This window comes from Erithacus rubecula, assembly GCF_903797595.1.
Source record: "Erithacus rubecula genome assembly, chromosome: 16".
NCBI lineage: Eukaryota > Metazoa > Chordata > Aves > Passeriformes > Muscicapidae > Erithacus > Erithacus rubecula.
In genome coordinates, this window is record NC_136668.1 from 13,356,597 (window position 1) to 13,372,658 (window position 16,062).

Below are 16,062 nucleotides of genomic sequence, written 5' to 3' on the forward strand. Positions count from 1 at the left end.
GTCTCCCACCGTGATCCCCCAGCCCCCATGGACAATCCCCCTCCCCTGAAGGATTTAGAAATGAGTGGTATGGGGGGTTGTGGGGCCAAGGTAGGGAAATTTCCCTCCAGGTTGGTCTTCTGGGCATTTTCCCACCCCTGGAAATGCTGCAGCATTTCTCTGGAGAGATGAGAGAGAACACCAGCCATTTCTACACCTGGGAAATAACTAACTCCTGTTGAAATGCCTTAGGATGTGGGATAAAAAGTCCAATTGCCAGCAACGAATTACAAGGTTTATTAACGTATTTTCCAAGAGTTATTCCATCATGCTGAATCACAGGCAGTAGTGATACCCCTTAAGTAATCTGCAGTTTTGATTTAAACTCACAGCATTCTTGTTGCTTGATTTTTTTGTTGATTACATAAAAGCATTAAAGACTGTGTTTTATGATTCCTTTTCTTTCTTTATGGCAATTTGAAGATAGGCAGCCTTCCATGTGATCACTTCTGTTCCTCGCAGTACAAGTTGTACTCAAGGAAGAGCATTAATAAAAACGGAGAAAAACAAATTCAATTGTGCAACATGGTGCTAGTGAGATGCCAGAACATCCCTGAATAATGCATAAAGCCCCTTCTCAAATAAGCTTCTTTATGCAATGAGTTTTAAGGATGATATGGGAGAATTTGCACAAAGATTTTAAATTTTCATAGACGAAGCTTTGGCCTTTGTTTTGTACCCACTGATATTTTGAGGGCTCACAAGTATCTCTCAGTGCAGCATGGAACAGGCCCTTTTTATCTCCCATGGCATCTGCAGATGATGTAGCACCTCTTCACAGGGAAAAAATGTTGTTTTCTCCCTCTGCACCACTGAAAACTTTTTCAGTCTCTTCTGGTGGTCCAACACTGCAGTGAGAAGCACAGATCACTATAGATGGGGCAAAAGGACATTGCTGCTTCAGAGCATTCTTTATTTGTAACATCAGCAAATTCCTACAGAAATAGAAACCTGAAGCTACAGAGTCCAATGACTGCAATGAAGAAACTCCTACTTTTTACACCAGGGAGGTATTTACCTGGCTTGCACTCTCATAGATAGGAAAGGGTTGTTTTTGCCCTGCAGTGGCAGCTGTAGGGGAACCACCATGGGATTCAGAAAATAGTCTCTCCCCAATCCCTGTCTCCCAGGCAGAGCAAGCACTGAAGGACCAGCTATCACTGAAAAATTATTGCCTTTGGAAAAGGGGTGATACCTCACTGGACTCCACTGAATTCTTTTTTTTTTTTTTTCAAGATAAGTCAGAAGATCTGAATTTGCAATTACATTCTCACAAGGTATCATGTCCTGGTACTCAATCAAAAACAAAAGCAGATGAACACTGAAGCTGTAATTACTACACTGGAGTAACAGTTCTTTATTTCTCCATTGCTCTGGGTTTCTGTTCATTCCTACAGGGAAGCAGCATCCAGGAGCCATTATTGAATTTCTGGAGTGAAGTTACCTGAAGTTTCCTCCTAATACAACTTTGGTAATCAGCACCAAAAGCCAATACTGCACCCATTACAATCAGGGGCCAATACCTTCCTGTCTCTAAGAAAAATTACACTGGAACTTTTAATAGGAAATTACAAAATGGATTACCTTTTTACTATAAACTTCTTTGCCTGTTTACCTGGAAGCAAAATAATATTAATGTTACAATTGCAAAATAAAATCTATAATTCTAATGTATCTGTCAAACGAGCTCAGAAACAATGACAGCAAACTGCAAAATTTCTGTGGGCTAAGCAGGAAAGAAAGGATCCCATCTTGATTTCAGCTCACCAGTGTCTTTTGGGAGCATTTCCAGGGGCCACTAAAGTATAGAGAGCCAGGAGGATGAGCCAGCCCTGCACAAGTGAGGGGACAGGTTCTGTGCCTCCTGCTGCATCCCCAGCAGCCCATCCTCCCTGGACAGCAACTCCCACAGAATGAACACAGCTCTGGCACCATGGCAGAGCTCCCAGAACAAGCAGGGACTCAGGGCAGCATGTCCATCAAGCCAGAATTAGAATCATTCAGCTTTAGGGTACTCACGTTTCCAAACCAAGGAGATCATCAGCATGAGGAGGATGGACCCCACTGTGACACAGGCAACGAGAACGACAGAGGTGGGAAACTGCAAGGGAGAAGAGAGAAGCTGAAAAGGCTTTGGAGCAGGTTTCCTTCAGAGCTGTTTGCACAGGAGGGGCTGCAGGGTGCTCAGAGCACTGAGTTGCAGTTTGCAATGCTGTTCTGGGCTTGTGCTGAGAAGACACAACAAGCTGATCATGAAAAACAACATGAATAACCCATTCAGTATTAATTACCTTATTCTGAAATACTGAAACCAGATTCATCCCATTTAACATGAAGTTCTCAATGAGGTGCCCAAAGTAGGGTTCAGTGACCCCCATCCTTCTCTCAGAGACGGGGGTGTAACACCCTCCCAAACTTTGGGTTTGTCTGGTCCCCTCTCTCACAGGGATGATAGGGGATAAGTTTTTTCTGAAGTGTCCAAGCCAGATAGAATGCTCAGGCTTTGGCTCTATCCACTGAGAAGAGGAACTGGTTGTTCCTGAGCTTCTAAATAAAAGCTCAAGCCACTGTTTGCAAAATCTCTCCCTGTACTATGAATACACTGAAAATCACCAGCACATCCCGCTGTCCTGATTTCTACTCAAACACTCTTGAAACTTATAGAAAGTGTTACCTTATCTCCTCCTTCATGTTTCCCAGCATTGCCATCTGAATTTGCTGAAACCTCTGAAAATGAAAGAGATTGAGATTCTTACTGGCACCTGAAGGAGTGAGGGCTGCAGAGGCTGTCACTGCTGCAGTCAAGGGGTGATGAACTCTCTGGGAATGAGAAGGGCAAAAGCACCTTGCAGCCAAAAGAGAAGGATCAGTTTCCACCACAAATGGCAGCTGAGGAAGCCATGGGAAACCTCAGCCTTCATCAAGAAAGAGGAAAACCCAGAGAGAGCTTCACTATATCAAGTTTCTCCAAGTCCCATGCAACCTGTCCTTGAACACCCAGGGATGGGACAGACACAGCTTCTCTGGGCAACCTGTGCCAGGGCCTCACTACCCTCACAAAGAAGCATTTTTTTCATAATATCCAATCTAAACATACCCCTTGTCAGTCTGAAGCCATTCCCCCTTATCCCATCACTCCCTCTTTTTGTAAATAGTGTCTCTCCAATACATAATTCCATTGCTATTTTTCTTTTCTTTAAACTTTCCAGAATGTTTTCCCATTAATAACCTAATCTGCCCCAAATATCTCAGTTCTGACCAGCCCCTGTGTTGATGCATCTCCACATCTCACATGCTTGTATTTTATCAAAGACATGGACAGGGCTTGGGTAGCTCATGCCAGTGTAAGTAGAAATTTGCACAGGAGTATAAAAGAGATTATGACTTATAAGCACTACAGCTAAACAAATGCAAGTAATAAAACCCTAAGAAATACTAAAAGTCCCATGGATGTGTGAACATTGCATTTTGTCATATGCCTGTTAACACTCTCTCAGAGATCTGTACTTCAGAACTAACCCAAATCCACAAGAAATGCAAATTTAACAGTGACAATTCAGGTCCAGCAAGTCAAAGTTAAATTTTATGGCAACATGTGCAACCTGGCTGCTCACTTTGATACTTGAAAGAGCAAGGATATTTTTGGGGTCTGAAATATGGCAGGGTTGTAGCTGGGGGATAGCAAGTGAAAAAAGAGAAATGAAACCAGAGCCTGGGCAGCAGGAGCCATCCACCCCAGGCAACCCAACCTATCTGCCAAAAATCCTGCTTGGAGATGGAGGGTTCTCAGCCCTGGGCTCTCCCTGCTGTTCTAACATCAACATAAAGTTCAGCAACAAACCAGCCTTCCCTTACCTTACAGCAAACCTGAGCTGGGTGCATTTAGTGCATTATTTCACAGAGTGGAAGGAGCCAAGATCAGAGCTGGGTTTGCCAGGGCTCTCAGCAGACACCAGCCAGTTGTGCTGCAGCATTTTCACACCTTGTGACAGTTTGACACCAGGTTTTGCACGGGTGGGGGTGGCTCACACCCATCTGCTGGTATTGCTCTTGTGGCTCTTTCCAGCTCACTGCCACAACTCAAATTGCCCCAAGAATCCTGGAGCTAAGAGCCTTTGTAAATCTTATTTACAATGACAAAGTACAGGCATTTTCCATCACCCCAGGAGGGTGACAAGTGAGACTGGAGTGAGAAACCCCCACAAATGTTCAAGAGATCAGTTTAGTCTCTCCAAGGCATTGAGGTACACTCTGCTCTAACATTTTAAGTCTGTCAAAAGAAGACCTGCAAAAACCAAAATACTGTGGGTTCAAAAATTAAGAGATTCTCGCCTCTTACTGGAACTAAAAGGCCAAATACAACATTTCCTTGAATTTTTGCATTAAGTTTTCTGCTGAGGGCACAACACTTGGGAAAGATTTAAAATGGAAATCTCAATGAACTCATAGTGATGACAAATCAGATATCTGAGAGTTCTGCCATGTTGGAAAGTTCAGTTTTTGACTTCTCTCAGACCCCAGATACCTGACAGTTATGAGTTATTCAAAATCAACTTCCTTTGAAGTTATAAAAATGTGTTTTTCTCAGCTGTTGTTCCATTCTGATTTCAAACAATGTTGTTGTTTGCTATCCTACTCACCCATGACTGGCATCTCTTCTATCATGCCAGAGGTGGTGGTTTCCTCTGCAGTTGGAACAGTACCTGGGAATTCAGTAGCCACTGAAACAAAGTAAAAAGTAATGCTCATAAAGATCACTAATTAGAAAGGTCTTCATATGGCATTCAAATTTGTGCAGACATCAATCTGTGGAAATGAAGTCAGTAATGTGGATAAAGTGGCAACCTTCAAATGGTTTGATAACAGGTCAATCTAATCACTAATAACAGCAGCAGCCTTCATATGAGATGAGAATGTAAATACTCAATTTTAAACATTCACTATATTTCTCAAGCAGAACATACTCTAAACTAAACTTTTCACCAGGAAATTTCAATTGCCTTTCCCAAATCAAGAAAAAAATTAGTGCACAGTTAAGTGAATCTCTCTTACTCCACCTCATGTGCTGGGCTTCACATTTATTTCAGCTGTACTTCATGAGGTTTCTGTCACATTATTTCTCCATGTTAAAGCTCCTCTGCAGGAAGCCTGACCCTCTGCTGCCCTGGCTGATCACCACAATTTATCATTATCTACAACATCTGACCTGGGTTTGCTAAACCCCCTGAAACACATCCATAGGCATCTCAGAGAGAACTTCCCAGACATAAACATAAGTAAATATATATATATATGTTTGTATATATATCCCAGATATAAATATAAGCATTTGGAAAGTCCCAGTGATGCTAGCCAGGCTAACACAAACCATCTCTGCTACACAGAAAAAGGAAAGAGTTGTGCTGGTTACCCTCTGTACTTCCAGGCAGAGTGGAGCAGAACATGAAATCTTCAGTTGTCACATCAGCTGCTTGGGAAGTAGCTGGAGAATCTGGGGGAGCACTCGTTTCCACCATAGTTACAGGAAAAATATAATTTTCTGTTGTTGGGGGAGCAGAGGTCTCCCCCGTGGTCACTGCTGGAAGCTCAGGGGCTGTGGTTTCTGGAGGAAGGGTTGTCAGCAGGACTGCAGTCTCTGCTGTTGGCTGCACATCAGAGGTTGCTTGAGGAGCAAAAGGTGTTTCTGTAAAATGTTCAGAGAAAACAGGAGCATTTCTGGTGGTGGTGGTGATGATGGTTGTGGTCACTGGAGGGGCTGCATGGAAAAAACAGAGACAAGGGAAAAGCCAGGTCAGAGGATTCACAGCCAACCCTGACAGAAGCCAATGCAGAAATGAAAAAAAAAAAATTATCTGGTGGCTAAAATACTGAAAATGAAGGTGGGAGAGTTACTATCCAGAAAGTTATTTTAATTAGCTGAAAGCACGACCAGTCAGAGAAATTCACAGATTTGTACATTTGCTTTTCTTTTGAGAGTCTCAAACACTCCCACCTTAACCCTCTTGTAGAAATGGAAGGTCCAGAACCTTGTGTGGTAAAACCCCAAAGCTTGAAAACTTTGTTATTTTGCTTTTCAACATCCTCATAAAAATACAATAAATAAAACAGTTTGGTTTTTCAGCTACAATCTTCTTGTTAATCTTTGCAAGTGCTTTTTTTTTTTTTTTTTCATGTACTGCTGCCCTCAGCCTCAGGGGCAGACAAGCAATTGCAGCGTTTTTCACCCTCTCTCCTGTTGTATTGCTTAAAACAAACAAAAGTGCTGTGAACATCAATTGCATGTTCACAATTGAAAATTTTCAGTGCCCCAGTTTTCAGTGCCCAAATTTTCAGCACCCAAATTTCCAGTACCCAAATTTTCAGTACCTGAAATTTTAGTACCCAAAATTTCAGTACCCCAAATTCTCAGTACCCAAATTTTCAGTACCCCAGCTTTCAGTGCCCAATTTTCAGTGCCCCAATTTTCAGTACCCCATTTTCAGTATGCTAGTTTTCAGTGCCCAAATTTTCAGTGCCAAATTTTCAGTACCGCCAGTTTTCAGTACCCCAATTTTCAGTACCCAAATTTTCAGTGCCCACATTTTCAGTACCCCCAGTTTTCAGTATCCCAATTTTCAGTGCCCCAATTTTCATTATGCTAGTTTTCAGTGCCAACATTTTCAGTACCCCAGTTCTCAATACACCAGTTTTCAATGCCCAAATTTTCAGTGCCCAGATTTTCAGTACCCCAATTTTCAGTGCCCAAATTTTTCAGTACCACCAGTTTTCAGTACCCCAATTTTCAGTACCCTATTTTCAGTACCCCAGTTTTTAATGCCCAAATTTTCATTGCCCCAATTTTCATTGCCCAAATTTTCAGTACCTCCAGTTTTCAGTACCCCAATTTTCATTACCCCAATTTTCATTACCCCAATTTTCAGTACCCCAATTGTCAGTACCCCAATTGTCAGCACCCCATTTCCAGTACCGCCAGTTTTCAATGCCCAAATTTTCAGTACCCCAATTTTCAGTACCCCAATTTTCAGTACCCCATTTTCAGTACCCCAGTTTTTAATGCCCAAATTTTCATTGCCCCAATTTTCATTGCCCAAATTTTCAGTACCTCCAGTTTTCAGTGCCCCAATTTTCATTACCCCATTTTCAGTACTCCAATTTTCAGTACCCCAATTGTCAGCACCCCATTTCCAGTACCGCCAGTTTTCAATGCCCAAATTTTCAGTACCCCAATTTTCAGTACCCCAATTTTCAGTACCCCATTTTCAGTACCCCAGTTTTTAATGCCCAAATTTTCATTGCCCAAATTTTCAGTACCTCCAGTTTTCAGTACCCCAATTTTCATTACCCCAATTGTCAGCACCCCATTTCCAGTACCGCCAGTTTTCATTGCCCAAATTTTCAGTACCTCGTTTTCAGTACCCCAATTTTCATTACCCCATTTTCAGTACCCCAATTTTCAGTACCCCAATTGTCAGCACCCCATTTCCAGTACCGCCAGTTTTCAATGCCCAAATTTTCATTACCCCAATTTTCAGTACCCCAATTTTCAGTACCCCAATTGTCAGCACCCCATTTCCAGTACCGCCAGTTTTCAATGCCCAAATTTTCAGTACCCCAATTTTCACTACCCCAATTTTCAGTACCCCAATTGTCAGCAACCCATTTCCAGTACCGCCAGTTTTCAATGCCCAAATTTTCATTACCCCAATTTTCACTACCCCAATTTTCAGTACCCCAGTTTCCAGTGCCCCTCAGTGGTTTGTCCCTGCTGGCTGTGTCCCCAGACCCACCTGTGGCCACCTCCAGCCAGATGTTGCGTTTGATGTCGTTGAAGGGGCCGGGGATCTCCACGCGGCAGCAGTACACGCCCGCATCCTCCGCCCGCAGCGCCCCGATGCTGAGGGACACGTCCCCAAAGGAAACGTGGCTCTGCAGGCTGTACCTCGGGGATGCTCTGAAGGTCACCTTGCTGCCAGTGGTGTGCAGGATTTTGTTGGAGCACTTGGAGTTGGGGCAGGAGCCCCTGCCCCAGCACATGTCGGCGATGTCCCTGCGCCGCGTCACGCGGTAGGAGCAGGGCAGTGTCACAGCCTGGCCTGCTGTTCCTCTCACCATGGCTCCAGAGACCGTGGGTGCTGCCAGGGGAAACCAGGAACAGTTCAGGCGACTCCTTTTGTTTTAGTTAGTTACCAAAACTAACTAAAAAAATAAAACAAGCTTTTTTTTTACTGTTTACGATAGACAATACGGTTTGTGTGAAGAACGGGGGAATAAGTACAGTTTTTGATAACAAACTCCGTACTTTTTTTTGGTTTTTGGTTTTTTTGTTTACTTTGGGAAGCAGTTTTATGTGGACATGATGGAGGCCTAGAAAAGTTTCAGCCAGGCCTTTTCCCAGGTTCTGAGCTGTTTCAGCTCTAGCTCAGATTCTCTCCCAGGCTGTGAAACTTTCCCAGCTCTGGCCAGGATTCTTTCCCAGGATGATAGCTTTCCTACAGATAGAAAGGAATTAATAACACAGATTAGCACCTGGTGTTGGCTGTGGGACAGTGATGTACGTGACATGGGATGTTTTCTCCTGTCACCCAATGAACTGCTGTCCTGTCTGAGATTCAAGAACCCTCCTATATATATAGGTCAGGTTTTCAATAAAGTTCTTCTCTGCCCAAGAAGAAGTGTGTTGCTATTATTTGCCACTCCTAGCTCGATAGTGACAGTTTTAAAGTTGTAAAATTTAACACAGTGAACAAACAAAGTGTGGAGAAACCCTCCTGCCTGTAGTTGCTGATCCCCCCACCTTCTTCTGGGGCAGCTCCTGTTCCTGGGCACTGCATGAACAGCCAGGAGCTCTCAGGCTTTGCTCCTTTTTCTGCTTTGCTCCTTGCTCTTGGCCTGGCCAGCTGCTGCAGGGAGGCTCATAAAATACATAAAAAGCTGGGATCTGTCACCGGCAGCCCAAGCACAAAACTGGACTTCTGCAAGTGGAATTTGAGAACTCTGCTCCCATCCCATCTCTTCTCCTGGGAGGCTGTTTGAAAGTTGTTCAGAACCCTGTCGTGAAAGACATCTGGTTTTCTCAGCCCACCGTCACCTCCTTTGAAAAGAAAATGCTGTCACAGTTGCCTTTCACTGACAGTCTCAAAAGCAGGGTCCAAAATACCTATTCATGTGTGAAATTAGGGACTAATTAAGCTGGCAGAGCAGGGGGATCTGTAGGAACCTGTTCTCAGAAAGTGCACTGAGCAAACCTTGCCAACTAATCCCCTTTACCTTGTGGAACTCTGTCTATACAGAAACTTTAGTTGTTGGTGTCATACTGATGTTAAAAAGAGCACATACACACTTTCCTTGTCCTCTTACCCTTAGAGACCAGCTTAGGTTGGTGTTTACAGCCAATGCCCACCCTGGCATCTGCTTTGAATCTTTCCATATATTATTCCCTCTTAACTGTTTATGATGCTCCCAGATTGCCCTAAAACAGACTTCTTCTTCACAAAAGATACTATACAAAAAAGGTTCCCAGACAGGAACAAATCTTTCCTGGTTTACATTCACCTAGTCTGTGTCAGTGCTCCTACTTTTCTTTTGTCCCCATGTTATCATTTAAACACTGTGGAGCAGGAACTGAGGGGCTTGGGGAGCAACCAGACCTGTCCTCCAGCCCTGCAGATCTGATGCCTCATGGCCAGCTCACCCCAAAGAGGACTTGCTGCTGCTATTATCACCAGCTTCAGCCCTGGCTTGCCAAACATTTCTATTTTGCCAGCTGTTTGAATGCCTTTCCTTTTTGGCATGACTCCCAGATAGCAAACAGATGCTTCCAACTGTGTCCATGTCTTTTGTTTTCTCTTTAATGGACTGTTCCTTAGGTGAGGCTTTAGTCTGTAGCAGGCTGCCTCAGGACTTGTTATTGGGATGACATTTCAGGAGCATTATTGCTTATCCCACTGGCAAAAGAAGCCAACCCATTCAGGTTTCCCCAGCTCCAAATGCTGAAAGAATAGAGGCAGACAAAACAGGCAATATGGCCTGAAGGGCAGGAGCTTCTGCAGTGAAATGAAGGCAGGATATGCCAGAAATTGAATTCCTGAACAGTGGGTAAGGCTTTGCAAGGTGGTGGCTTTGGCCCCTGGAAAGGGAAAGCTCATTTGCCTTGAAACAGCAAAACAGAGAGAACAGCCTCTCTCTATGAAGACAGAACAAGACATGCAGTTGACCTTGAAAGCAAGGGGTAGTCATGAGCAGGTTAACACGTTTGCAAGTCACCCCAATAAAGATGTGTGAAAAACCATCTAAAACTCTTGCCAGAATTCAGGTCACTGCTTCTTGAGGAGAAAGGGGCTCATCTTCTGCTATTTCAGCCCAGTTCTGCACAGCACAAAAGCAGCCTCGTTAAGCAACCTTATAACAAATGAAAATTTGCCTGCTCTTCTCTTTGAGAGAAGCAGACCCCTGAACTTAGTCAATAAATAAGTAAATAATTTAAGAGAAGAAGAGGAAACTCATGAGGCATCAGAGTGTCTTCAGTGCCATTTCCCTCTAGTGCTCCTGCTAGAAAGTTACAGGTTTTGCAGTTTCAAATCCTCTTTCAGTGTATGTGAAGTTAATGCTGCCAACATCTGCCTGCACTGCAGGCTGGTGAGGAGAACTTCCAAACTGCAGCAGCCTGGATTCAACAGCATGAACCTCTGCAAGGAATAAATAACTTGCTTCTCAGGTGAAGCCTCTTCTGCAGATTTATTTTCCAAAGGAAAAAGTTAATAGGAGGGAATGGACATGCCTTTGAAATTTAGAGCTTTCTGAGACCCTGCCTTTACTGTGAAGGGAATCCTGCCCTTCTCCTTGGCACTGATCTTCCAGATTTGACCCAAGGCTGTGCCTGGGTGTTCCCACTGAAATCTGTGAGGTTTGCCACTCAAAGTCCTTCATCAATGAGAAAGAAATGGACTCTAGATGTTTAATACCCCATCCAAAATAGAAAGGGGTGTTTATAATTGGTCAGATCATACAGGCATATTCATATTTGTGAACAGTCGCTCTCAATCCGCCCTCAGGACAGTTGGCACCAAGCAGTAATTCCAATAGTTGCTCTTGTAGCTGTCTGCTCTCCCACAAAATGGTCATTGGATGGACAAAAACATTCATCCTCCAGCCAAAACAGATGTTTGATAAGATTTTATTTTCCCTTCATCTATTCCTGGAATAATTTTCCTACTTTGCAGAAGATATTTGGAATCTTTGCCCTATCAATCTTTTTTTTTGTTTTGTTTTTGTTTTTTTTGTTTTTTTTTTTTTCCTTACTGGAGCTTCTTTACTGATGAGATTGCAGAGGATATGACTGATAAACAGAAAATAAGCATTAACTGGCTGTTAAACCTCAAGACAACACAATCTCAACACAGAGCTGAGTTAAAGAGCAGGTAACAAAAGGCATAATCAACCTTCAAGAGCTCTGCAAAGGAAGAGAACAAGGGAACATAGAGGAAACTTCATGCATATTTAAAAGTGAAAAGGCCACAAACCTCAAGCAGTATTATCTCCGTAAATTAAGAAAATTTTTGAAGGTCTTTTCCACTGTTTTGTTTTCACAAAACAAGTGCTACTGGTTTTCATTAAAAAAAAAAACCGTTTCCTGAGCAAACACACAAAAAGCAGGTGAAGACTCACCTATAAAGATCTGTATCATCATGCAGTGAAACAGCACAAAATGGGACATTCTGGCTGGCAGAGACAGCGGGGCAGCACTGGAAGAAGAGGAAACCAGATCTTATCCTTTCCAGAGGCGCTGAGTGGGACCCACTGAAGTCTCATTTCTCCATTTCCAGATTTTACATGCTGCAAGGGTTTCTGTCCCAAACTTCCGGATAGGAACTGGCCCAAGAGAGGATTCCTGCTGAGCCCAGCCTGTGCAGCGCCACTGTGAGCTCTGCAGGCACTGCTGGGACACACGGGACACACGGGACACACGGGATACACACATGGACACACAGGACACACGGGACACACGGGACACACAGGACACACGGGACACACACATGGACACACAGGACACACGGGACACACAGGACACACGGGACACACGGGATACACGGGACACACACATGGACACACACATGGACACACACATGGACACACAGGACACACGGGACACACGGGACACACGGGACACACGGGACACACACATGGACACACACATGGACACACAGGACACACGGGACACATGGGACACACACATGGACACACACATGGACACACACATGGACACACAGGACACACGGGACACACGGGACACACGGGACACACACATGGACACACAGGACACACGGGACACACGGGACACACGGGACACACAGGACACACGGGACACACGGGATACACGGGACACACACATGGACACACGGGACACACACATGGACACACAGGACACACGGGACACACAGGACACACGGGACACACGGGACACACAGGACACACGGGACACACACATGGACACACGGGACACACAGGACACACACAGGACACACGGGACACACACATGGACACACGGGACACACGGGACACACCCGCACCTGCCCAGCTGGGCAGGGCTGGAGGGAACACCCTGGGAGCAGAGCTGAGACTCCAGCACTGCAGAAAAGGGGCTGAGAGGGGCTCAGAGCTCTGTGCAGCTTCCTCAGGAGGGAGCATGGTTTGGGAAGGGCTGATCTGCCCTCCCTGGTATCCACTGACAGGACACATGGGATGATTCCCAGCTCACCAAGGGGGTTTACTCTGGATTTGGGAAGTATTAAGTGAGAGGACAGTAAACCCTGGAACAGACTGTCCTATTCTCTTTTCCTCTTCCAAGACACTCAGCATTGAACTATCACCAGAAATTCCAGCATTCTATTTGATTTGCCATTCCCTGGAATACTTAAGACCCACTTATGTTCCAGGGTCCTGAGTGACAAAAACAAATTCTGTGCTTTTACAGCCCTTAACATTTGGGATAATCTCCCCTCAGACTTTGTCTTCAGTTACATTTGCTTAATCCCTCATTTTCCCTGCTTCTGCCTTCTGCTTGAAGACCCCTCTCCTTCCCCAGCTTCGTATTTTCTGTTTGCAAAGGCAGCCTTGGAGGAAGTTGTTGCTAATGTTTTGTTGCCAAAACCACATCCTTCCCAGAAGAAATGCAACATCATCTTCAAGAAATACATTTCACTCCTTCTGACTCTTTTATTTCTTTCTGACCAATTGACAAATAAGTCCTCTGGAAGTTCTTCTTTGCAACAGCTGAGTAATAAAGCAAAAGTAATTCAGGGCAGTAAGGTCAGGAATGAAGAATTGCAGATAGACAAAATTCTGTGCAAATAAATGTAGCACAGTGCAAACTGGAGTGCAATTCCAAGTTCAAATGATAAAATGATGGGCTTTTAACCCGGCATTACACTTTTAGTAATGAGATTTTGGGCTTATCATGATAGTCAAGCCCATGAAAATATCACCCTTCTGCTTGCTAGCACTGCAAAAAGCAAATAAAATTTTAGCAGTAAAGGCAATGAGTAAAATACCTAATTTGCTATATTCCAGCAGGTACAGTTCATACAATGGCACAGTCCCAGCTGCTCTGTGAACAGAACTAATGAAACCTGAGGCATTCAGTACCCAGGAGACTTTTCCCCTGCAGTGATCATAGTTTCTGCCATTACTCACCACCCAGCAGAGGCTGTGAGCTGATGCTCAGCTGACACCAATGCAGGGAACAGCTGAACCTCACCTGGGGCACAAACTTGGCTCATTATTCAGCTACAAATTGCCATGAAGCTTGTCCAGACAGGACTGGACAGTATGTCACAGGCAACCAGGAAAGGCACAGGATGAAAACAGCATTTTATCAGCTTTGTTCTTTTAACAAGCCTGGGCCAACAGCAGCAGAGTGCATTGAAGGCCATCCAAAATCCAGGTGTGCTGGGAAGAGCCACAAACACGTGGGTCACTTTCTGCTTTTGTACTGCTATCTGGTGGCTTCTTGCAGGCAGAAAATGTGTCTCAAAAAAGAGAGTTTTCAGCTCATCAGCCTCATCAGCTCAATGCACTGCCAGATAATCTCCTGGTGGCTGAATGGGTTCCAAGTGCCACCTGCTTGTCTCAAGGGCTCATTTTGAAATGAGTGGATCCTGTTCCAGCATCCACTGACACAAGTACAGGTAATGAAAAGCCCAGGGAGCTTTTGCCTTTGTGGATGTGTGTATAACACTGCATGCCCAAGGCAAAGCTCTTCCTCCACACAACCTTTGCAGAGACTGTTTACCAAATAGTTGCAGAGCAGAAGGATTTTGGTTGCTTCAAGATTTTGGTTATCAGATGCTCTAGAACTTTATTTTACCTTAAAATCTTGCTAATATAAGAATTAATCTGAATTAGTCTGAAATATTAACATTCATTTTTAAAATCTTTATGGATAAGCATCTTTCATGATTAGGAGTCCTAAGGATAGCCCATAAACTCCATAAGAGCATGAACAGTTGAAATCAGCTGTTTTTGGAGATCCCACATGTCTGACTCTGACCCCAGTAGAGACTGGTTACATAAAACAGTGGAAAGCAGAAATTGCTGAAGATGTTTCCTGAGAGCCAGTTCAGAGAGCAGATCAGACTTCCTCCAGCTCCTGTCACGGAGCTGCAGCAGCAACAAGCTCAGCCAGGCAGAAGGAAAAAGCACTGTCTGCAGCAGGGGCAGAGATTTGGGGCTAGCAATTGTTATTAATAGTCAATGCAAAAATACAGTCTGACACCAGCAGGTCATTTCTGGTTTCAGTACCTTCTCACACAAAGCTGCACATGGTATGAAGACAGAAAATGGCAGAGCTGGTTTTCATCACTTTTCCTGGCCTTAGGGTCAGTGATCACCCAATATCTCTGCTCTCACTCTTCAGTCAGCCATGAATACACTGTCAATTTTCAGCCTGCTACAAACAGAGATCATGAGTGAAAATACAAAGCACCCCAGGGGCACCTGTCCCAATTTGCTTTCCATTTCTTCCTTCCTCAGCAGCACAAGCCTTTTCCTCCTCTGTGAGTCTCTGCAAGAACACTCACCTGGGGAAAGCTCTGCCCCAGCCAGCCCAAGCTCTCCCACCTCCACCAGCTGGGACAAGGAGGGGTAAACTCCCCACTGACCCCAGCTCCCCATAAAGCACAACCAGATCATAGCCACAAGAGTCTCAGCTCTTAACATAAATACTGACTGATTTTGTTATAGTGCCTTCATGCCTCATTGCATTGTTGAAATAATTTTGGAGTTGAAAATTAACTCACTGGTAGAAAGTCTGTGGTGCATCTGTGAGATTTTCCTGTCAGCAGTGTCTGTCTTGGGTAATTCCACAGTGCTGCTTAGGATGAGCTTCAGGGCAAAATGGTTTGACCAATATTTGGTAAGAGTTGGTGTCTCTCCTGGCTGTGCTGCTTTTCTGCTCTTTCCCCAACCTGTGTTTAAAATGTCTTCTTAAAAACAATTGGGGACAATTATTCTTCCACTTAAAGATTATTTGGGTGTGTTGTGTCTCTTGTTCAGCAATTCACTCACAGGACTGATTCCATTTATTTATTTATTGAAAGTAAACCAAAGTTTTGCTTAGCAGAGAATAAAAGATTAACTGAGGAGAGGCACTTGGCCACAGTTATTTCCCATTTATAAGGTAAAATCCATCAAAGACATTCAACATTCTTAGGAATTGTTTGATAGCTAGAGACACGTGAAGGCAAGGCCAACTTCCAGCCAATATTTTGTGCAATGCCTATGATTTCTCTGCAAGCTAAGAAAATAATTTCATTAACTTTACAAAGGCAGGGGCTAAGGTTGTTCAGACTTTTTAGAGACCTGGAAGTGAGACTTTCCACCCCAAGGGCTTCTCAGGGCAAAGCTGTGCCCGAGGAGAAAACCACAGAAAAAGAGTGACGTACTTTGCCCAAAACCCTCACACTTAGTCATGATTCCCTGCACACAAGCAGTGACTGATGTGTCCACTGACATACTGATGCTTCAAGG

The 16,062-nt window shown here is 44.2% G+C and overlaps 1 protein-coding gene across 1 annotated transcript; it reads right to left on the minus strand.

The window, feature by feature from the left end:
• Positions 1–252: 252 nt before the first annotated feature.
• Positions 253–11,857, minus strand: LOC306809032 (uncharacterized protein). The gene is made up of 8 exons (XM_079320131.1): positions 11,704–11,857; positions 7,827–8,171; positions 5,450–5,794; positions 4,680–4,760; positions 2,714–2,766; positions 2,059–2,140; positions 1,624–1,654; positions 253–887 (listed from the first exon to the last, which is right to left on the minus strand). The coding sequence occupies exons 1-8, from the start codon at positions 11,750–11,752 to the stop codon at positions 815–817; spliced, it is 1,059 nt and encodes a 352-aa protein (XP_079176257.1). The 5' UTR covers positions 11,753–11,857; the 3' UTR covers positions 253–814.
• Positions 11,858–16,062: the final 4,205 nt, after the last annotated feature.

Excerpts from the sequence above, each read along its gene's own strand:
- LOC306809032 (XM_079320131.1), bottom strand. The coding sequence starts at position 11,752 with ATGTCCCATTTTGTGCTGTTTCACTGCATGATGATACAGATCTTTATA. Across the intron at positions 2,141-2,713 it reads AACATGAAGGAGGAGATAAG|TTTCCCACCTCTGTCGTTCT; the intron begins GTAACACTTTCT and ends TCTCCCTTGCAG. Across the intron at positions 1,655-2,058 it reads GATCTCCTTGGTTTGGAAAC|GTAAACAGGCAAAGAAGTTT; the intron begins GTGAGTACCCTA and ends TTTTGCTTCCAG.